Below are 24,639 nucleotides of genomic sequence, written 5' to 3' on the forward strand. Positions count from 1 at the left end.
TACAAATTTGTCATGAAATTGTAGAAATAGAACTAGAATGGCAACTTGCGTTCTGCTCCGATTATTTCAATTGTTGTGTACACTTTATTTGACCTTTTTTTACTAAAATGCACTTTATTGTCGTACAGATGTTCCTTTTTCGAAATCTGGTCATGTTGCATGGCATTTTAGAAGATTTAATTCCTCCGCTCCAGTCAAGAAATACTCTATATTTAATAAACGGTTCTATTCAAATAGACACTTGATTGCTTTGCTATTTCCCATTTATTAAGGATACATTCAAGAAGATCACTCGCTTCTGATTGGACATATGCAGTAAAATTGTAATCTTCAACTTGTACTCTTGTATGGCAAGTAATGCAACGCCAATTGCAGTAAGAGGGGCATAAACAAAAGAAAGGTGACCGAGAGGAATTTTTGTACCTTTAATACCAAGGAACGAAAAAACTTAACAAAAAGTGATGACAAATTACTCTACAAAACACAGTACTCAGACCTGGATTAAAGCTCTTTCATAGCTTAACTGACGTTTTTGTAGGTCCTTTTTTTCTTAAGAATTGGTCTAGCAATTTTTGGGTGCATTTATTGCAAAAAAAATTCACTTCATATTCTCGCACAATTCCGAATTAATAGGTACTCGTCCAATTTTCAGAACGTTTTCCTTTTTGCGGTTTCCGTTTTCCTTGGTGGATTGTTTAGATCGCTTACTTTTTGTAAGCGGATCTAGGTTGAATAACAATAAAGAAATTCAAATAACACTCACGAACGGGCAATTTTATTTGCGGCCTCTTCTTTTATATTTCCATTGTGATGTTGTGCCATAGTCTTGCAAAATCGTACAGCAATATAGTAAATATTAAGATTGACTTTCCATCAGGTTTTGAAACCATCGGCTGCTTCAAAGACACCTCCAATCGAGCCATCCAATCATTGGAAGGAAAAGATTCCATTCTGGATGGATCTTATCGTGTTCGAAAGAACGCCATTGCAAAGTGCGCCGTGGCTGCAATGAGAAAAGGATACAAGATGTTTGCAGTTCAACATGGAGGATGGTGCGCAGGCAGTGCTACAGCGGACCAGACCTTCGACAAGTACGGCACATCTACAGCCTGTGACTCCGATGGCGAAGGTGGACCGTGGGCCAATCAGGTTTATGTCATCAAAGGTAAAATGTCAAAGAAGTGTCTATTAAATGCACAAAAATAAAATGCGGTCTTTTCTTGTGGAAAAAAGACCTAATGAACTAGGACAAAGGACTAGTGTGTACTTCATCTTTATCAAAAACTGAATTTGCATTGTCGTATTTGTTCCGACGGGCTTTAACAGTGTACAAATTTGTCATGAAATTGTAGAAATAGAACTAGAATGGCAACTTGCGTTCTGCTCCGATTATTTCAATTGTTGTGTACACTTTATTTGACCTTTTTTTACTAAAATGCACTTTATTGTCGTACAGATGTTCCTTTTTCGAAATCTGGTCATGTTGCATGGCATTTTAGAAGATTTAATTCCTCCGCTCCAGTCAAGAAATACTCTATATTTAATAAACGGTTCTATTCAAATAGACACTTGATTGCTTTGCTATTTCCCATTTATTAAGAATACATTCAAGAAGATCACTCGCTTCTGATTGGACATATGCAGTAAAATTGTAATCTTCAACTTGTACTCTTGTATGGCAAGTAATGCAACGCCAATTGCAATAAGAGGGGCATAAACAAAAGAAAGGTGACCGAGAGGAATTTTTGTACCTTTAATACCAAGGAACGAAAAAACTTAACAAAAAGTGATGACAAATTACTCTACAAAACACAGTACTCAGACCTGGATTAAAGCTCTTTCATAGCTTAACTGACGTTTTTGTAGGTCCTTTTTTTCTTAAGAATTGGTCTAGCAATTTTTGGGTGCATTTATTGCAAAAAAAATTCACTTCATATTCTCGCACAATTCCGAATTAATAGGTACTCGTCCAATTTTCAGAACGTTTTCCTTTTTGCGGTTTCCGTTTTCCTTGGTGGATTGTTTAGATCGCTTACTTTTTGTAAGCGGATCTAGGTTGAATAACAATAAAGAAATTCAAATAACACTCACGAACGGGCAATTTTATTTGCGGCCTCTTCTTTTATATTTCCATTGTGATGTTGTGCCATAGTCTTGCAAAATCGTACAGCAATATAGTAAATATTAAGATTGACTTTCCATCAGGTTTTGAAACCATCGGCTGCTTCAAAGACACCTCCAATCGAGCCATCCAATCATTGGAAGGAAAAGATTCCATTCTGGATGGATCTTATCGTGTTCGAAAGAACGCCATTGCAAAGTGCGCCGTGGCTGCAATGAGAAAAGGATACAAGATGTTTGCAGTTCAACATGGAGGATGGTGCGCAGCCAGTGCTACAGCGGACCAGACCTTCGACAAGTACGGCACATCTGCAGCCTGTGACTCCGATGGCGAAGGTGGACCATGGGCCAATCAGGTTTATATCATCAAAGGTAAAATGTCAAAGAAGTGTCTATTAAATGCACAAAAAATAAAATGCGGTCTTTTCTTGTGGAAAAAAGACCTAATGAACTAGGACGAAGGACTAGTGTGTACTTCATCTTTATCAAAAAACTGAATTTGCATGGTCGTATCCGACGGGCTTTAACAGTGTACAAATTTGTCATGAAATTGTAGAAATAGAACTAGAATGGCAATTTGCGTTCTGCTCTAATTATTTCAATTGTTGTGTACAGTTTATTTGATATTTTTTTTTACTAAAATGAACTATATTCTCGTATATATGTTGCTTTTGCGAAATCTGGTCATGTTGCATGGCATTTTAGAAGATTTAATTCCACCGCTCCAGTCAAGAAATACTCTATATTTAATAAACGGTTCTATTCAAATAGACACTTGATTGCTTTGCTATTTCCCATTTATTAAGAATACATTCAAGAAGATCACTCGCTTCTGATTGGACATATGCAGTAAAATTGTAATCTTCAACTTGTACTCTTGTATGGCAATTAATGCAACGCCAATTGCAATAAGAGGGGCATAGACAAAAGAAAGGTGACCGAGAGGATTTTCTGTACTTTTAATACCAAGGAGGGGCAAAACTGAACAAAAAATGATGACAATTTACTCTACAAAACACAGTACTCAAACCTGGATTAAAGGTCTTTCATAGGTTAACTGGCGTTTGTGTAAGTCCTTTTTTTCTTAAGAATTGGTCGAGCAATTTTTAATTGCATTTATTACTGGGTTGCCAGTATGGCAACCCCAGTAGGAATCTGCGTTTATTTCTTGTTTTTTTTATTTTTTTCCGTGTTGGTAAAAGTCTTGCCTGTCACTCCCCTGCTAAGTGGTGGCTTTGTGCATAGAGCCTTCTGCGCGTATTTTTTTAGTATCGAGAGGGTAGTGGGAAATGCCTAGATTTCTCTGGTGGACACAGTAGAACGATTAACTCATGTAACGCGAATGGCGTTTTAGTGGATCCTTGAACAAAATATACCCTTATGAAGCTCATGAATGGCAGGTCAATTGGATATACAGGCGGTGGAGTCTTAAAAGCGACGAGTAATGGACTTCGACAACAATCTATCGCCCGTCGAGCCGAAATCAAAGTGAATTTCTTGCCCTCGCGCACGCAATGAAATAGGAAGAGGTTCTCGCCTCTAAGAGCAAATATGTTGTTTGTTTCAATAAATGTTTGGCTGGAAAAGGATTCTGTGGTATTTTCTGCCTTTGTGAATTATAATATCATGTTGTGTATTGAATTTCCGAGCTTAAGGTTGAAATGTGATATGGGAGAAGTTTTTTAGTATTGCTCTGTAAGCAGGAAGAGTTCACAGGCCTGTTGGAAGCGTGCTCGAGTTTCAACAAAATGAGCCCCAAAATCAGTGAAAAATTGTGACGCAGATGAATAATAAAGTAGCTGCCATTTCCAAACTGATGAAATTACCTGGTGATAAATAACGTCGAACGCGTCTTGGAGAGTAAATTTTGACTTTGCATAAACAAGAGTTGGGCGATTGTGATCTTTGTTTTGACTTCGCTCATTTCATTGTCAAACTTTATAACACTTAAAACTTATAACACTTACAAAAACCCGGTATCTTGCCATCATTTGACACCGATGCTTCACTGTTTGGCAAGTAAACATGCCGCAGTAACTTAATCACGGCGCCCGCTGAATTCCGGCCATGTCACTTTCCATTTGGCGATTTATTTGAACGTAGCAAAAATCTCCCAAAATGTTTGTCCCTGATCGTAACTTTTTATATTCTATATTCACTGTTCAAAATTAATGTTGTTTTTATGTCGTAAATATGTTATTCTCGATCGACCGTCCTGGAGACTTCCTTCTGCTCTTTCTAAAAACTGTCTATCAATAGTTATTTACTTTTGCATCAATATTTGTTTTGGCGTAAAGCAAGCTAACAAGATCTGTACCTTGCTGAGTTCGCATTTGTTAGCGTTAATAGTATTTTCGGTCCGATGCTTTTGTTTTATGAGGGGTATATTGTTTTGGTCTCCCATCCAAACACTAACCCCGCCGAACAGGGAAACTGGCCGGTTTTTTTCAAGTTTCAATCCATTTCCATCCTCTCCATCCTTGGCCTCAAACAACAAAGAATAGCTTCAGTGCACTCCAATGGTTATTGGAAACAAAATTACAGCATTATTTTTTGGTCTTCATTGATGCAAAGAAGTCTTTTAGTTTGACTAGAATAGCGTGACAATGCCCCTTTAAGTCAAATCAGGACTTTTTTCTTTAGTCTCATTCTCCGGCTCGAAATTTACAAAGAAAATAGAGGACTTACAGAAAAAATCTCTGTGGACGCCATGCTAATGAATAGTTTTACCACGCTAAAAAGTGGGAGATGTTCCTAGTAAACATTGGGCAAATAAACATGGCGGTGAGGGGCATTTTAAAAATTACTTTAGAACTTTAAGTGAGGGACCAACGTGGAGAAGTTAAGAAGTTAACTTTGAAGCATGACGGGCTGGCCATTAAGTATAGTTTAGGACCATAACATTGTTTCAGCCAAGATTCCCTTTAAACACTTGCGAGTTATATTTTAATCCAGAGCACTCCCTTTCGAAATTACTGGCTCTTATGGGCCGTCGTATAACACCTCTTGTAGCATCTCTGTAGAAACCTTTGTATAACAGTAAGATCTGAAACACTTGCAGCATAAACCGAAAGACCGTATAATAACTTAGAGATCACAACTGAATTAACGAGGTGGTCTATTTCATCTTGAGTATATCCTTCTTTACGTAGGCTTCTGATAACAAATAAACACTTGTTGGCTTCTAGGAGCTTGGCCTTGACATGCAAGCCAAATTTACAATTACCTTGAATTGTGACGCCTACTAAAGAAATGTTATATATTGTTTGATATTGTGAAACATTGTGAGACATTGGGTAGGTCATTCAAAAATATGTTGAAAAGATATGGGCCACTGACACTTCCCTGTATTGTTCCCTTGTTAACAATTTTCCACTGGCATGTCAAGTTATTAAAAATCACCCTTTGTCTTCTGCTATCTAGAAAGTTGGCATACCAGTTAACAATGAATACATCAAGTGGACTATGTTTCAGCTTTTCAACTAGGAAATTGTGTTTAACATTATCAAAGGCTTTAGAGAAATCCATCGTGAACATTCTCACTGCTAAGGTGTCCCGTTTATCCAATGCTGCAAGAAATGTATGCTGCATTTTCAATAGAGCGTTTACACAACTTCCACCTGAACGGTACGCAAGTTGAGAATTGTTTAGATATTCCTCCAGGCACCTCTTGTTAAAAATATTATACACTGTTCTTTCAAACGTTCTGGCAATAACTGGAGTAACATTGATTCCTCTAAAGTCTGCATATTCGACTGGTGTCTCGACTTTTGGGAGTGGATTGATGCTGGCCTCCTTCCAACGACTTGGCCAGATCTGCCGAGCAAGAGATAAGTTCCATAAATTCTCGATCACTGGGGTAATTATCTCAGCATAATCCCTCCAAATCCAGAAAGGAATCCCATCAGGTCCTGTGGCAGTACGCTTTATTCGCGATAAGGCGAGAAACACTTGAAATGTAGATAGTTGTGAAGCAGGGGTGTTCACATCAATCTCGGCAAGAACTGGTTTAGAGTATTCCCTATCAAAACAAATATCGCCAAAATAATCATTTAAACCAATGATGAAATCTTTGTCTGGATCGGAGCTGCACTTGTCTTTACGCATGGACAGTCGATCAACTTTCCTCCACCAGGCTCGCGATCCAAGTCTCCCAGACGCTATAGCTCGGCGATTTTCATCTATTAATCGTCCTATCTTCTCCGTCAGATCAGTTAGATCTCTACCGCCTCCTATTCTAGATCTTGTTTTTTTTCTTCTTCAAGAGCGATTTCACTAAAGGACTCATCCACGGAGGGTCTCTAGAAGACATTCGAATCGATTTGCTTGGAAAACATTCATTCATAAATTTCTCTAAAGTAGAGGGAAGCGAGTTCACGGCAATATCGAGGTCAAGGTTATCATTAACGTGATTCCAGTCTTGTTCGAGGAGCTTATAATAATTTCCCTGGTAACTCTCCCCTATACTCTGAAACTGATTTGATTTTATCTCTTTTAAAGCCCTCAGTGTCAAGTTAACGGAAAAAGTTCTTATGTGAAAAGTTGAATGATATAGAGAATGGACAAGGTTAAAGTGGCCTATCGTTACTACTATAACGTTTATCTCGTTTTTAAGAAAGGCTTAACTATTAAGATTAGGACAAGCACGTAGGAGATCTGCATGTTTTGCAACCTCGGTTAAAAACTTCGGTTAAAGCTAAAACCGCAGGACCTTTCAGGCGTGGTCTGCCTATAGATCCCTCCTTAAGGCAAATGAGTTACACTGACAGTCAGGTGCCCTAATTGTGCGATCACAGATAATCAAACGAGTGCCTCTTCACTGTGGGATCCAAATTACACAGCCTCACAGGGTAGACTAATTTTCGAATTCACTATCAAAGCAGATACCTGGTAGGAAGGATAAACGATGCCAATCAGCGGCTCCAGATCGATCTGGGAATAGAAGGAAGAAGTGATTACTCGCCTTGAGTAACAACATACAATTGCAAGTTCGAGAACAGTCGCGATGGGAACACATTCCTCTACTCTAAGTCAAAGCAGCACCCACAGCACACTGGCATTTGAATTTTTTCCGGATTTATCTTCTTATTTTAGGCCTTTGTACAAGTCTGAATAGGGTTCAAACACCAGAGTTTGCGTTATTGACATGGTAATGCATATATAAGTAATCTATCAATTTACATTATTGACACTATAATGACAAGACAGATCTTTTTCTGACGTTAAAACCTTGGCTACCTATTAATGATTTGTCAGAAAGATAAAATTCCTGTCTCCTCGCGTATCACATTTCAACCCACGTATGCAAATTTTTTAAGCTTGAATATTACACAACATGATGAAATTCATAAAGGCTATCTTTTCCAGCGAAAAATGTATGAAAGAAACAACATATTTGCTATTAGAGGCAAAACACCCTTCCTTTATGCTTTCCCATGTGCGAAAAATATAATTCCGACTACATAAGGCTAGGCCGCTTTTTCCTGAAGCTCGTTTACGGGGGCCCCGTAGAATGACACAAAAACAGTGGATGGACTAAATTGGCTATGGGCAGCTGCCCATAGCCCCTTTAATGAATTCATCATAAGATAAAATCGTATATTCACAAAATACAAAATTGGCCCCAGTAAAGGTGGGTGCTACAGAACCCCAAAAATTATGCATAACAACTTGGAGAAAAGCGGAAGGAGAGGGGGAGGAGGTGGGGTAAAAAAATCTTGCTGCCTCAATGAGTAGTAGAGATGAATGGATGCGTCAGTCTAATCACGTGCATGATATCACAAAGAGGGGGTACTACTAATTGCCGAATTGCTTACCCCTTGGCATACACAGAGAAGTGGTTATGCATACAGAAAAGTACTACATGTAAACAATTGATAGAAAGCACTATGAGAAAGCATAAAAATCCTACTTGCCAGCAAATATTTCCTATTTCATTGCGTGCGTGAAGAGAAGAAACGTGTCAAATTATCATACGCAACAAAATAAATTTCAAGATAAAACCCTTTCCTGAAGAACCTTATTCTTGAATAAGCTTTCTTTCAAATAATTCTTGGCTGTCACATTTCCAACAATTTTTTTACCTGAAGACTGTGCAGAGTTGAGCACAACATAAACATAACAGGAATTTGTGAAATTTCCAATTGTTACCGGAACACTGTGCAGAGTTGAGTACAAATAAATACAAATAGCCAGACAACAGAGATCACAGATCCACTTAAGGTGCTCGATTCCTTCTCTGACTTTGTTAAACCCATACGTTACCAGAGAATTTTCCATTTGCTTTCAGTGTCGTACAATACCCCGCCTTGGTAAAATAGTAGAAATACAGTTCACTTTGATTACGGCTCGACAGGCGAACGATTGTTGTCGAAGTCCATTACTCGTCGCAATAAGATTCCAGATGTTTATTTTTCACCGCCTGTATTGCTTATCAATTGACGTTCCATTCTTGAGCTCCATAAAGGTATATTTTGTTTAAAGATCCACCAAACCGCCATTTGTGTTTCAATGACTTTGACGCCATTGCAGGTTAACTCAATATTCTATTGTGTCCACCAGAAAAATCTACGCATTTCTAATACTCCTTGAAACTTACCAGAAAACGCGCAGAAGACTCTATTCACAAATGCAGCACTTAGCAGGGCAGTGACAGGAAAGACTTCCCGACACGGAATAAAAAAAGAAGAAAAAAGCGAAAATGACTAAATTTGACTCGTTTTCCGACTGGATTCAGTAAAAATCCCATAAAAACCAATAACAACAAGAATATGTCATGCTAAGGTAAAGTATAAAAAATGAGATTCTAAAGTTCCAAACTAATTTAACATAAGCATCAGAACCATTCCAACAAATTAAAAGCTTTTTTTGAAAAGAAAGGTTTTTAAGTTGCTTTGAAACTGGGGAGAAAACATGAGAATTAATGCTTTCAGTCGTTTTCATTCTTGACTTCGATCAGCTATAACTATTGCATCTACAAACTTTGACTACGAGTTGTCCAAGGTATTACTTTTGAGATCACTGATCTCATTGGCAATAATTAACAATTATTCGATGTGAATATTCACGGATAATCACTGATCCTGAGGCGAATCATTGTTTTAGTATAAATACACAGGTGATTATTCAAAAAAGAAAAAAAAAACATTTCAACGCGAAATCATCTTCACTTACAGTGGCAAAACGACTACTGGCAGCCATTTTGTCCGTCGAGGTGATTATCGGCTGATAATCCGAGATAGCGAGACAATGAGAGCGCGCGATTTTGTCAAAACTGGGTAAAAATCTAAATAAGTACTTTAGCTCACATGTACAACATTCCTGACTACCCACCGAGAAGATATCAAATGTATTTATGGCAAAAAGAGCTATTCGCATTTCATTTTTGGCGACTTTCTGAAGACATTGTTTCCAAACTTGAAAAAAAACTGGCCAGTTTTTTCAAGTTTCAATCCATTTCCATCGTCTCCATCCTTGGCCTCAAACAACATAGAATAGCTTCAGTGCACTCCAATGGTTATTGGAAACAAAACTACAGCATTGTTTTTTGGTCTTCATTGATGCAAAGACGTCTTTTAGTTTGACTAGAATAGCGTGGCAATGCTAATCAAAATCATGACTTTTTTCTTTAGTCTCATTCTCCGGCTCGAATTTACAAAGAAAATAAAGGACTTACAGAAAAAAACCTCTGTGAACGCTATGCTAATGAATAGGTTTACCTCGCTAAAAAGTGGGAAATGTTCCTAGTAAACATTGGGCAAATAAACATGGCGGTGAGGGGCATTTTAAAAATTACTTTAGAACTTTAAGTGAGGGAACAACGTGGAGAAGTTAAGAAGTTAACTTTGAAGCATGACGGGCAGGTCATTAAGTATAGTTTAGGACCATAATATTGTTTCAGCCAAGATTCCCTTTAAACAGTTGCGAGTTATATTTTAATCCAGAGCACTCCCTTTCGAAATTACTGGCTCTTCAGGAGTCCTCCGACACCATACCATAATTATTCAGCGACGTCTTTAGCATGGTTGTGTCTATAGACCCGTTTAATTAATAAGGTTAGTATATTTGAGTTGTCCACTCTTTACAAAATAAGATAGAAGCTTTCGTATTTTTCCTGATTTCTCTTCTTGTTTACTGAGGCGTTTGCACAAGTCCGAAAAAAGTTTAACTCTTTTTCTCCAGAGTACTTTCCAAGTATGGCCGCTTAGAAGCCAGATTTTGTGTCATTAGCATTATATAGCATAAATAAGTGATCTCGGGAACGTAGCCCACAATCCGCTCAGGACGAACATTTTTTGTCAAACAATTTATTCCAGGGGTATTTAACGATATGTCTTGCTAGGATATTTCTCTCCATAACTCGCACTTTGAGACTCGAAGGTCTCAATTCGATGTTTCCGTTGAACATAGAACTTCACAATTTTCTTTCCATAATCGAAATGTTTGCAAAATAAGATAATTATCTTATTTGCTTAGTTCTGTTAAAGAGGGGAGTTAATTCCATTTCATGAAAATAGTGTTCCCTTTCCATTATCGTGTGATGTCTACACATTGTTGCATACGTCAAACTAAGGGCATCAGTACTAAGTTTGTAACGAATTGGTTCTTTTACTCTAACGGATGTGGGCATCCAGAGACAGCTTCTGACAACAACACCTTCTTTTCATTGAAACCAGAATGTCAACAACCTCTTGGCATGGAATTTGGTGCAATCAAAGATACGCAAATAAGAGCGTCTTCTGAGTGGGATCTAAATCACGCCGCCATCCAGGGAAGACTTAACTTCCAAAAGTCAGGAATAAAGCAAGGTGCCTGGTCCTCAAGGAATAACGATAAGAATCAATGGTTGCAGATTGATCTGCGACAATCGTACACTAAAGTAACGGCTGTAGCTTCACAAGGAAGGAATCAGGCCAGCCAATGGGTTACAAAATACAAACTGCAATACAGTAACGATGGAGTTACCTTTCGTTACTACAAAGAACAAGGAAGGACCGTTGACAAGGTAAGGTGTGGTGGTAACCAATCCCTAGCTCATAACCTGCTTTGAGGGAATTAACATTCGCTGTTTTTTTAATGTTTCCCAGTTCGTCGACAAGACAGGGGGACAAACATTACAATGGAACAATCCGTCTCTGCCTTTTGTATCTATTTCAAAACTAGTTGTTCGAATGAATTAAGCTCCACAAGCGCTTTTACGGTGCCGGGTGCGTGTTTTCGATGGCCATTTAAATTCTCCTACCAAGGAGTTTATCCTTTGTTTTTCAAACCTCCTACTCAAACTTTCAATTAGTATTGATTGGATATCCCGTAAGCATCATTATCACATAAATATTTTTGCTCTTTGGCCATTTTCATTTCAGCAGGAAAAGAAAAGAAACAGCGGTTACAAACATTTTCATATTATACTTGACGTTTCGTATGCTGCAACATACATCATCAGAAGTGACGGTCAATACTGTTACACAGAAATTTTAAAACTTGAGCGACGCAATGGTGATTAGTTACAAAGTATTATAACAAAATCGTAACCGCCGGTAGTTGATACTTCCGGAAGAAATAAATAAAGAAAAAGCTTCTCACTACCAATGTTTTCATTAAGAAAGGGTTTTAAGTCCCTGATTAATAGTGATTCTTTAATTTTAATTTAATTTCTGACTGCAAGTCAGACTTTCCAGTAGCGAGGATTTCAAAATGGTCCCATTTGATGTTATGGGCGGTAGAAATAGTATGGTCTGCAACAGCAGAGGCGTGATCGACTTGTGTAAGAGCTTTGAAATGCTCGGACTTCCTATCATGCAATCTTCTTTTTGTCTTACCGATGTAGAAGGAATCACAGTCCCAACAACTGGCTTTGTATACTATTTTAGATACTATACTATACTATACTATACTATACTATACTATACTATGTGTATGTTGCAGCATACGAAACGTCAAGTATAAAATGAAAATGTTTGTAACCGCTGTTTGTTTTCTTTTCCTGCCTCATTATCACGCAGTAGATTCTCCGGCATTGGTTGTGCTATGGATCAGAAATTCTTTAAAGAGGCCAAAAATATTGTCGTTCTTTGCCTCACCAATTATCTTATTTTTAGGAATTTATTGCAAATACGGATCGAGATACAATCATCTCTCACATATTAAACCCACCAATCATGGCGCGTTACATCCGATTCCGACCAGTCACTTGGCACAACCACATATCAATGAGAGTAGAAGTCTATGGCTGCAAACAAGGTAATCATGATATCTTTTCACTGTCGACTCTACAATAAACTAAATTCTAAAAAAAAAGTAATCCTAAGTAATGTTGAATTTTCATTGTAAAAGGTTTAAGGTCACTTTGGAAAAAAGGACACTTCTCTAGAAATCTAGACATTTCTAATTAGGAATGCTGATGGTCAAGGATTGTATGCGAACTTTGGCTAAACATATACGCTCTCACCATTTGATATGGTGTCGTAAGTTAAAATATAGTTGGGACCGTTTTAATTGCCCTCTATACTTTCCCTTTACCCTGAAAACTGATTTGATTTTATCTTTCTGAATGCTCTTGCCGTCAAGTTACTGGAAAAACTTTTGAAGCAAAAAACAGCCATAAACGAGATCACGGATGACGTTCAGGTGGCATACCGGTTTATATACCACTTTATTGTTTTTCTTATTACTCGGGCCATGAGGACACCGAATTATAAAACATGTTAGATTTTAGGGTTTTTTTGCCGGTGCAGCAAAATGCACACTAGAGAGCACGTGGCGGTGTTTGATTGGGCAATGCACAATAGAATTCCCGTGGCGCTGTCTACATTGGTTATTAAAAGCAAACCACTAAATCCAAAATCATGGAGAGCACTGTGATGCGCTGTTTGGATTACTGAAGATCGACGTTGCGTTGGCTTAATCGATTTTTTCTTGGGGCGCTCAAAACACGTACAAAGAAAGGCACACGCTTTTCCCGGCAGACCCACACTAAAAGATGTCGAGTGTCAGCTTCGAAATGGGTTGTTCCGCGAACTGAATGAAAGTGAAGTGCACTCAAATGTAATTGAAATGGACGCAGCTATAAATACTAATTCTTTATTGAGCAGCGGGTACTTTATTGAGAACTACTCTGAAAATGAGAGCGACAAAGAAAATAACTCGACAAACAATTTAGACGCCATGTTGGAATCTTCAAAAGACAATTTAAAAAACATTGGCACAGCGAACAAATGGCCTCACGCTTGTACCATTTTCACGACGAACAAATAGCCTCCCGCTCAGAATACCATTGGCTACGAAGATAACTTTTTTGTTTATTGCGTATTTTTGTTTTTTGTTTTTTATTGGTAGACAGTTTGTTTCTTTGTAATAGTCTTTTATCCTTTGTTGAACTAGCCATATCAGCGATCGTGTTCATTGCAGTTTGTTTCTACTAAAATACTAGTCCACGCCTTTGTAACATCGCACCTGGACTATTGTAACTCGCTACTGTTTGGCCTACCTGCATATCAGCAAGAACGTCTTCAGAAGGTGCTTAATGCAGCTGCCCGAGTCATATGCTTTATTCCCAAGTACGACCACATTACACCATCGCTTATAAAACTACACTGGCTTCCAGTGAAGCAGAAAATTGAATTCAAAATTGCTCTATTAGTGTTTAAAGCAGTAAATGGCTTGTCTCCTGTGTACCTGACTAATTTACTTCAGATTCAGCCAACACGGAGATATAAACTTAGATCTGATGATAAAGAACTACTGTTCATACCGAGATCTAAATCAAAATCAGGTGACCGTGCTTTTGCTATAGCCGGACCAAGAATATGGAACGATTTACCACTTGACATTAGACTACCGGCAAATTTGGAGACTTTTAAAAAAAATTTTAAGACCTATCTTTTTAAAAAGGCTTACTATTGACTCCTAATTGCATAATTGTCTTGAACTTTTTTGATCAGTTTACATATATATATTTTTTCTTTTCTTTTATGCATTTAGATTTATTTTATATATTTATAATTTTGTATCTATACGTACATATTTTTTGATGTTTTTATATCCACATCTTATGAATCAGTTTACTTTAGTTCGTAAGCATTATATTTATATATTTTGTAAATAGTATTTATTATTTATTTATGTATTTTCATTGTAAAGCGCTTTAGAATATTCTATAGTTTAAATGCTATATAAATTTATATATATTATATTGCCATCTTGTGTATATAATTCTGCTCTAGTTTTACAAGACTTGATATCATCAGTGGAGACTGTGATCAGCTCTTTAGAAAATAATTGTGATGCAGTTCGAAAGGCTGTACGGTTATTTCATTCTCAATGATAATGAAGACTTGATTCCAAAGGAGAAATCAGGTCTCCATATGCGAAAGTATGTTTACTTTAGTTGTGATTCGCGTGTGTATCGACATGGACGGGACCGAGAACCATGCAGAATTACAGAGAAAAGGCTGAGACGTCTATTTTATAAAAGCAGAAAAGGAGGAAACTTTCTGGAACATATTTGGTTACCAATGTACCGAGGTCATCCACATTTCATCCTATCACTAGAAGATCACTTGTTCGTAAACTCAAGTATAGGTGCTACCTCAGGTATGCGTTTAAATGTAAGCACGTGGTATGTAACACTTTTCCAAAAGCGTGGATGAACAGGTAAACGCAAGTTAAAATGAAAGTTTAATTTAATACAGAAATCAGGAATACCCGGTACGAGTTTGTAATTGGAAATCTAAACATCTGTGGGATACAAAAATACACTTTTGAACATATACACGTGAACCTGAATTATTGCAAATCATAATTCTGACAGTACAAACACAAAAGCGAAGGAAATGGATCATGCATAGGACGTTTTGAATGTCTGAATGATTTTGGGTTAGATCAAAGTGATATATTGTTAAAAAAAATCCCACGTTATCCCTTTTCGTATCAATTAGTAATGCAAACAAGTCATTAATAAATTGGGTTAAAGAGGAACCAGTGATTGTATGGTTCGTATGTAACACATGTAATAGAAGATTCACGGAAAAAGGAAAAAGGAATTTGAAATGATAGGTTATTTGTACACTTTATGCTTCGATGAATTGTGCACATAAACACGTATCTGTTCTTCTATTGAAGTAAGAGATAAATACCGAGAACGGAGGTATTAATTCATATACATCCCGAGGGTCGTAGGCCCTGGGGATGTATATTGATTAATACCTCCGTTCTCGGTATTTATCTGACTTATTTCATGGTTTTTCATGATTTTATTCCTGATAGATTTTTATAAAATGTAAAAGACACCTATTTTTCTTAATATTGTAAAAAATAAACTGAATTCTTCACTACTATTGTACCATCCATACTACTATGATGAAATAATTAAGATCTTTTGTTCAAGGGAACAAGTACTGGCTAATTTGGAGGTTCACACCTTCGTGGGATCGAAACGAAGACAATGGAATTGACATAATTATATGATTTTCACAGGATTTTGAAAAATAGACTTTTGAAAAAGTTTATGGCATAACGGCGTGATTTTCACATGTTTTTGAAAAATAACAGACTTTAAATTATTTATGAAGTCCTCAAGGGACGTTTCTTTAGTTGTTTTGATTCTTGTTAACCATAGGGAGTTTAAGATCTATGGCGCGACGGCAACGAAAACGTCACACATTTTGCATATTTAATGAGCAAAAACAATAGCTTTGAACGCTGTGCTAGTGGATTTTTCATTTTTGTACATTTCTTTCACGTTTTCAGCAGATCTACGACGTGAAATGACGAATTCTCAAGTTTTACGGAGAACGTGAACAAAAAGCAGCGAATTAGAATTTTCTGTCGTAGATTCAATACCGCACCTCCTAATCCAGTTCCTGGGGAGTTACACTATTTTTTAGAAGTTAGACAAGCCGACATAACGATGAAAAAGATTAATAAACCTGAACTTGCAATTTTAAATGACGTTTTCGTTACCGTCGCGTCGCAGATCTTAAAGTCCCTCATTTCTCTTCTACGCACCACTAGTCTGTTCATGCGTTCCTGTTATGGACAGCGACGAGGAGCTCCTTCTTACGCAAAATGGCGAATTTAGCATTATTACACAAACAACAGCTCCCCAACTCTGTTTCGTTCAGCTGTACGATGAATATTTGTCCACGTGTCCCGAGTCGGCAGTGGCGAAGGACGTGGGTCCAAGTATTTTGATGATGGTAAGTTTTAAAAAAATAGCAAATTATGTACGTTAGGTTGTAGAAATAGCCTAATAATATGTTTCGCACATTTTCCAGTTTGGTACGGAAATTGTCCAGTGGGTTAAGAAAAGGCGCTGGAATCGAGGGTCCCTTTACAAACCACAGCCTCCGTGCAACGATAGCAACCAAAAAACCGCAGAAAGGAATTCCTTAGAAGTTTGCAGGACGAATTTGAAGTTTGTCATGAAACGCACCGGGCAAAGAGATGTTGGGTCTTTGTTATGAATTTGAACGTGCTGCTTTTAATCAGTGTACTTTCAAATTTTAAAATACTTTAAATTGTAACACGACGTTATTATAATAATTAGAATTTCATTTTTTGTTGCAGAGAAGGCTGTCGGTGAAAATACATTTGCCTTAATTTGTTTTTGGGTTGTTTCTACAAAATCCCTCATTCGAGGGACTATACAGATAAATCCCTTTCCAAAAATTTAATTCGTCAACCCCCCTCTTCACTGCTACTTATCAAACCCTCCCCGGACTTTCAGTCTGTTGAATGTTTATTATGTGTGTAAGTTAAATACAGATCGTTGATTGACAAAAGAAAATGCGCCAACCGTGAAATAATGGTTAATATTCCTTGACCGGCTTCTTACCGTTCAAAGAGTTTGCGTTCACATTTCTGTCTATTTCTCGAGAGTTTCAATAGACGAAGCAAATAAATATGACAGACCGAGTGACCCACACATTTACCATTGCGGAAACGAATTACTGTTTTTGTTTTTTGAAACAGTTTCTTGTTAAAAGTCAGGTCCACCGCATGACATGTTACTGGTAAATTCAACCTTTGCAGGGACATAACCTAGAAAAACCCTGGTTCTCATCCCATTGATCCTTGTAAAACAACTGTCAAGGTGATGTTTTAGTGTATCAATCAAATGCTGTTAGTGAAGGTGCAGCTATGTCACTATGTGCCATTATATACAATTATGATAGAAAATTAACTACTTCCCTAACAGACTTGGTAATTATTATGAATGTAGGAAATGAACTCTACACGGCTTTATCAAGCTTATCAAGACAAACATATATAATGTTAACAGAGTTACCTGCAGAAATCTTAGCGTTCAACACAACTTTTCACATTCAATACAGCCCAAGTCAGACTGGTAATGTACATGGAAGTCGCACAATAGATTTTGCTTACTGTACGTCTTTGATAAGTGCTTTCCAAAATTTAAACACAGAGAATTATATAATTCTTTTATTTTGACAATTGGGTGCATATTATTGCGAGTATTTAAATTACAAAAAATGGTATATTTTGAATATTTTATTCTCTTGCTATGGATTTATTTGGCATAGCCATCCTCAAGGAACTTGTGTACTTCTGAAAGTACTTTGTGGAGATATAGTCCACATCTTCACATGTCGCACACGTGACAAAGTGACCTTTACGTGCACCACTGCACGAAAGCTTGGTCATCTTGGAAAGGTGTTTTCACATTTTTTTTTCTCCAGAAGATGTTTCGATGAGTCATTTTGTTTCATCTTAAACCGTTAAATCAACGTTTCCTTTCTCAAACACCGAGCAAAAATACCCATCGATTAGCATGTGCTTAGCCGTTTCCATGGTCCATTAGTCAATGTCACCACCTACAATAAAGACAATACGGATCCGGATTTTCACTATATGCACATTCGAACATCATTAGAAGCACAATGTAAGGCCGATGTAAGAAGGACAGACTTCTCTCTTTTTTTTTCTTTAGTGCTAAATTATAAATTATACCATACACCAATGCATTTTTGCAGGCCCGAGTTTAGGCTGATTGTAGCTTCTTGTATTTACAAATAATGGTATTCTCTGGGGCCACCCATCTCAGTAGTAACCTTAACTAAAAAGCTTTACTTTTAAGGTGAGGACAAGCACATAGGTAATACTCTTGTGCAACTTCGGTTAAATCTAAAACCGCAGGATCATTCAGGCGTGGTCTGCTATGGTATCCCTCCTAAAGGCAAATGAGTTACACTGATAGTCAGGTGCAATTGCCAGAGTGCTCTAGGTGTGCAAAGCGGCGCGATCACAAATAATTTAATGAGTACCTCTTCACAGTGGGATCCAAATCAAGCAGCCTCACAGGGTAGACTATGTTTCGAATCGACTGCCAAAGCAGATGCGTGGTCATCAAGGAGAAACGATGCCAATAAGTGGCTACAGATTGGTCTGGGATTGTATTCTAGTGGAGTGACAAGTTTTGATTCCCAAGGAAGAAGTGATCACCCACATTCGGTAATAACATACAAGTTAAAGTAAAGTGATGACGATGGAAACACATTCCTCTACTACGTCGAAGCAGTACCGACAACACACCGGCATTTGTATTGCTCCTGATTTCTGCATCAGGATATACTGGAAATAATCGTTTTAATAAGTAAAGAAATAGTTTGCCCCCAAAAGACCAATTTCTAAGCGTAAAACAAAAGCTAATGAAGCAATATCAGAGAGGAGACCAATGTATCGCAGGAATCTTAAAATGTAGGAATTTATGTCTACTCTTTGAACATGAACGAATGCTTGCCCAGTCCATTGCACAACGGAGCCACTTGTGTGGAAGTTACTGCTGTGATTGTAAACAAAGATGTACACGCAGTTAAGAAATGACTGCCTTTTTTAAAAGCAGGAGGCAGTGTAGGCCAGTGGTTAGGGCGCTTGCCTTGGGATCCGGAGATCCCGGGCAGTCAAGATACGCTCTGACCACTCGTTGAATTTGGTCCTGGTAGTCCCTGGTTCAACTTCCCGCAGCTGCACTTGTAAATAGCCAACTGGTTTGCCTCCGGCCAGTTGGGATTCTGCTCTGTTGTTTCGCTCTGTTTCATTGGCCCTGAAAAGCCCCTATGGGGAGCGGTCAATTAAGTATGTATGTATGTAAAGCAGTGACATACCTTATACACCTATTTGACTTTAAGATATATAACAAACGAAATAAAGATATACATTTTTAAGGACTGTTTTGTGTCCTTTTTTTTTTAACTCGTTAACGAGTGCTCGCCCAATGCATGTCAGAATGGAGCCACTTGTGTGGATCTCGTTGGAAATTACCGCTGTGATTTTAAATCACGATATACTGGCAACAACTGCCAAACATTAACAAACGACTGCCTTTTAACATTTTTGAATTTGAAACGTTTGAGAAAAAGAGTTCATTTTTCCGGAAATTACAATATGAAAATATTGAGTCCTATCCTGATGTTTAAGATATCAATAAATGCTCGCCCAACCCATGTCAGAATGGAGCCACTTGTGTGGATTTAATTGGAAGTTACCGCTGTGATTGTAAACCAGGATACACTGGCAACAACTGCCAAACAGGTAACAAATGAATGCTTTTTAAACCTTTTAAATTGAGAACAGTTCAAGACAACATAAAAATATTGATTCCTATCCTGTTTTTAAGATAGCAATGAATGCTCGCCCAACCCTTGTCAAAATGTAGGCACTTGTGCGGATCTGGTTGGTTGTGTGGAAGTTACTGCACTGATTCTAAACCAGGATAAACTGGCAGCACCTGTCAAACAGCTAAAAAAATGACTGCCTTTTTAAATTTGTGTTTGAATTTAAAAGATGTAAGAAAAGAAATGAAGATATCTATTTTGGCGGAATTTTGAGATGGAAAGACTGATTTGCATCCTTTTTTTAGACATGAACGAGTGCTCGCCCAATCCATGCCAGAACGGAGCCACTTGTGTGGATCTTGTTGGAAGTTACCGCTGTAATTGCAAACCAGGATATACTGGCAACAACTGCCAAACGGGTAACAAACAACTGTTTTTGAAATATTTTGAATTTGAAATGTTTGAGGAAAAAAGTCCATTTTCTCGGAAATTTGAACCTGAAGACGAAAACACTGATTCCTCTCCTATTTTGTTAAGATATCAATGAATGCTCGCCCAACCCATGCCAGAACGGAGCCACTTGTGTGGATCTTGTTGGAAGTTACCGCTGTGGTTGCAAACCAGGATATACTGGCAACAACTGTCAAACAGGTAACAAGAGATCTCCTTTTGTGGGCGGTGAGCTATTTTGCCCCTTTTTTTTTTTTTTTTCAAAAATTGCAAGATGAGAAGACTGAAACCTGTCCTATTCTACAGAAATTAATGGGTGCTCTCCATGTCCATGCCAGAAGGGAGCGACATGTTGGGATCTTTTCGAAAGTGACCGCTGTAATTGCGCCTTAGGGTATACTGGCAACAATAGGACATTTGCATGATGACGACATTTCACTTCAAGTACAGAATCCTTCAGGTTTTGCTTGTCTCGTGGTGACCAGAGCTATTGCTATTTTACCACGCTAGGAATCCAAACGAATTGAATTCTGGTAGTTGTAGTCAAATGGTGCCATCGTGAAGGTTGCCGATTGCCAAGCAAGTAAAACTGCCCTTTGAAAGTGAATGCGTCATCTTTTTTAAAGTTTAAAATATGAAACCACCAGAAACGTGGGAAACCAAGTGTATGGGAAACTGATACAAAGTCCTTTTAAGTCTTTACTGTATTTTGATCATGGCTCAGCAAATGAGCCGTTGTGGCATATTTTCTCTCATCGCCGGGCCCCTAACTAACATAAGTACGAAGAAGTAATATTTTGGACAATATGAGTAAAACTGTGAAATTGCATAATGTATTATTGCATTTTTAGATATTAACGAGTGCTCACCCAATCCTTGCCAGAACGGAGCCACATGTGTAGATCTCGTTGGAGGCCATCGCTGTGATTGCGTTCAAGGATACTCTGGCAGCAGTTGCGAGACAAGTAATTTTCCAGAGACATATGGTTTTGCCGTGTTAAAGCCAAAAGAAGCGTTTTCATTTTTCAAGGAAATACTTTAAGAAAAGGAACGCGTAATGATCAGTTATGAGGAACTTAGAAGACTTTGGTGGTAATCATGAATCGTCGTGTCCGATCAGTAGCGATTTGAAGACCTTGTAGTTTCTGCTTTCTGAATTGATCCTTTAAACGTAATACATTATTGGTAAACTAGGTATTAATGGTAAAATTTGCTACACATCCTAACTGTATTTTGAACATGGCTCATGAAATGAACTGTTTTGACACCAGAGAAGTGGAATTTTCTCCCATCGGCTTCTATGTGACGAGCAGCATAAATATAAATACGAAGACGTAATATATTTGGCAATATGTTTACTACAGTGAACTCGCAAAATGTGTCATTGTATTTTCAGATACTAACGATTGCTCACCCAATCCTTGCCAGAACGGAGCTACATGTGTAGATCTCGTTGGAGGCCATCGCTGTGATTGCGCTCAAGGATACACTGGCAGCAGTTGTGAGACAAGTAATTTTCCAGAGACATATGATTTTGCCGTGTTAAAGCCAGAACAAGCGTAATGATCAATTATGAGGAACGTATAAGACTTTGGTGGTAATCACACATCGTCGTGTCCGATCAATAGCGATTTGAAGACCTTGTAGTTTCTGCTTTCTGAATTGATCCTTTAAGCGTAATACATTATTGGTAAAATAGGTATTAATAGTAAAATTTGGTACACGTCCTAACTGTATTTTGAACATGGCTCATGAAATGAACCGTTTTGACAATTTTGTCCCATCGGCCTCTATATGACGAGCGGCATAAATATAAATACGAAGAGGTAATATATTTGGCAAAAATGTGAAATCGCAAAATGTGTCATTGTATTTTCAGATATCAACGAGTGTTCACCGAATCCTTGCCACAATGGAGCCACATGTGTGGATCTCATTGGAGGCCATCGTTGTGATTGCGCGCAAGGATACTCTGGCAGCAGTTGCGAGACAAGTAATCATCCAACATATATTGCTTTCGCCGTGTTAAAGTTCACGCAAAAGTTTCCGTTTATCAATGAAATGAGTATTTAAAGACCTTGTAGTTTCTACTTTGTGAATTGATCCTTTTAGCGTAATACATTATTGGTAAAATAGGTATTAATGGTAAATTTTGCTACACGTCCTAACTGTATTTTGAACATGACACTCATGAAATGAACCCTTTTGACATCAGAGAAGTGGAATTTCCTCCCATCAGCTTCTATATGACGAGCGGCATAGATATAAATACGAAGAGGTAATATATTTGGCAATATGTTTACTACAGTGAAATCGCAAAATGTGTCATTGTATTTTCAGATATTAACGATTGCTCACCGAATCCTTGCCAGAACGGAGCCACATGTGTAGATCTCGTTGGAGGCCATCGCTGTGATTGCGCTCAAGGATACACTGGCAGCAGTTGCGAGACAAGTAATTTTCCAGAGACGTATGGTTTTGCCGTGTTAATTCCAGAAGAAGGGCCTTCATTTTTCAAGGAAATACTTTAAGAAAAGGAACGCGTAATGATCAATTATGAGGAACTTATAAGACTTTGGTGGTAATCACACATCGTCGTGTCCGATCAATAGCGATTTGAAGACCTTGTAGTTTCTGCTTTCTGAATTGATCCCTTAAGCGTAATACATTATTGGTAAAATAGGTGTTAATGGTAAATTTTGCTACTCTTCCTAACTGTATTTTGAACATGACACTCATGAAATGAACCCTTTTGACATCAGAGAAGTGGAATTTCCTCCCATCAGCTTCTATATGACGAGCGGCATAGATGTAAATACGAAGAGGTAATATATTTGGCAATATATTTACTACAGTGAAATCGCAAAATGTGTCATTGTATTTTCAGATATTAACGAGTGCTCACCGAATCCTTGCCAGAACGGAGCCACATGTGTAGATCTCGTTGGAGGCCATCGCTGTGATTGCGCTCAAGGATACACTGGCAGCAGTTGCGAGACAAGTAATTTTCCAGAGACATATGGTTTTCCCGTGTTAAAGCCAGAAGAAGGGCCTTCATTTTTCAAGGAAATACTTTAAAAGGAACGCGTAATGATCAATTATGAGGAACTTATAAGACTTTGGTGGTAATCACACATCGTCGTGTCCGATCAATAGCGATTTGAAGACCTTGTAGTTTCTGCTTTCTGAATTGATCCCTTAAGCGTAATACATTATTGGTAAAATAGGTGTTAATGGTAAATTTTGCTACTCGTCCTAACTGTATTTTGAACATGGCTCATGAAATGAACCCTTTTGACAACACAGAAGTGGAATTTCCTTCCATCAGCTTCTATATGACGAGCGGCATAGATATAAATACGAAGAGATAATATATTTGGCAATATGTTTACTACAGTGAAATCGCAAAATGTGTCATTGTATTTTCAGATATTAACGAGTGCTCACCGAATCCTTGCCAAAACGGAGCCACATGTGTAGATCTCGTTGGAGGCCATCGCTGTGATTGCGCTCAAGGATACACTGGCAGCAGTTGCGAGACAAGTAATTTTCCAGAGACATATGGTTTTGCCGTGTTAAAGCCAGAAGAAGGGCTTTCATTTTTCAAGGAAATATTTTAAGAAAAGGAACGCGTAATGATCAATTATGAGGAACTTATAAGACTTTGGTGGTAATCACACATCGTCGTGTCCGATCAATAGCGATTTGAAGATGTTGTAGTTTCTGCTTTCTGAATTGATCCCTTAAGCGTAATACATTATTGGTAAAATAGGTGTTAATGGTAAATTTTGCTACTCGTCCTAACTGTATTTTGAACATGGCTCATGGAATGAACCGTTTTGACATCAGAGAAGTGGAATTTCCTCCCATCAGCTTCTATATGACGAGCGGCATAGATATAAATACGAAGAGGTAATATATTTGGCAATATGTTTACTACAGTGAAATCGCAAAATGTGTCATTGTATTTTCAGATATTAACGAGTGCTCACCGAATCCTTGCCAGAACGGAGCCACATGTGTGGATCTCATTGGAGGCCATCGTTGTGACTGCGCGCGAGGATACTCTGGCAGCAGTTGCGAAACAAGTAATGATCCAACATATATTGTTTTTGCCGTGTTAAGGTTAACCAAAAAGTTTCTATTTATCAAGAAAATGCGTATTTTTGGATAACAACAATACTCTGCTACTTTTGCCAAAGGAACGCGTAATGATCAATTGCGAAGAGGATCGTAAAACTAACTTTGTTTTATAAAACCACTTGGTATTGTCCACTTAACAGCGATTTAAATTAAGGCTTTGCAGTTAGTGCTTTTTGAAATTGATCCATTTAGCATAATACGCAAGAGTCTAGAGTCTGGAGTCTAGCGTCAAGTTTTTGTTCTAACATAAGTGGGAACAGGTGTTTGTGGGAATAATCATTCATCAAACAGCTTTTTCTATTTTTTCTTTTTCTTTTTTTTTTTTTTTTTTTTGTATTGGACGATAAAGACG

At 37.8% G+C, this 24,639-nt stretch overlaps 1 protein-coding gene across 6 annotated transcripts in view; it reads left to right on the top strand.

Moving 5' to 3' along the window:
• Window positions 1-24,639, top strand: part of LOC138017970 (uncharacterized) — a 60,826-nt gene that overhangs the window by 34,144 nt on the left and 2,043 nt on the right. For 3 of the 6 annotated variants that reach the window (XM_068864929.1, XM_068864934.1, XM_068864928.1), the window contains 14 exons: window positions 878-1,165; window positions 2,206-2,493; window positions 10,797-11,125; window positions 12,219-12,360; window positions 19,558-19,671; window positions 20,000-20,113; window positions 20,232-20,345; window positions 20,996-21,109; window positions 21,541-21,654; window positions 22,024-22,137; window positions 22,485-22,598; window positions 23,032-23,145; window positions 23,574-23,687; window positions 24,119-24,232. In XM_068864929.1, the coding sequence (XP_068721030.1) occupies window positions 878-1,165; window positions 2,206-2,493; window positions 10,797-11,125; window positions 12,219-12,360; window positions 19,558-19,671; window positions 20,000-20,113; window positions 20,232-20,345; window positions 20,996-21,109; window positions 21,541-21,654; window positions 22,024-22,137; window positions 22,485-22,598; window positions 23,032-23,145; window positions 23,574-23,687; window positions 24,119-24,232 (2,187 nt within the window). The remainder of the gene's footprint in view (window positions 1-877; window positions 1,166-2,205; window positions 2,494-10,796; window positions 11,126-12,218; window positions 12,361-19,557; window positions 19,672-19,999; window positions 20,114-20,231; window positions 20,346-20,995; window positions 21,110-21,540; window positions 21,655-22,023; window positions 22,138-22,484; window positions 22,599-23,031; window positions 23,146-23,573; window positions 23,688-24,118; window positions 24,233-24,639) is intronic. The other 3 variants (XM_068864931.1, XM_068864932.1, XM_068864930.1) reach the window with 2 other exon arrangements.

This window comes from Montipora capricornis, chromosome 2, assembly GCF_036669925.1.
Source record: "Montipora capricornis isolate CH-2021 chromosome 2, ASM3666992v2, whole genome shotgun sequence".
NCBI lineage: Eukaryota > Metazoa > Cnidaria > Anthozoa > Scleractinia > Acroporidae > Montipora > Montipora capricornis.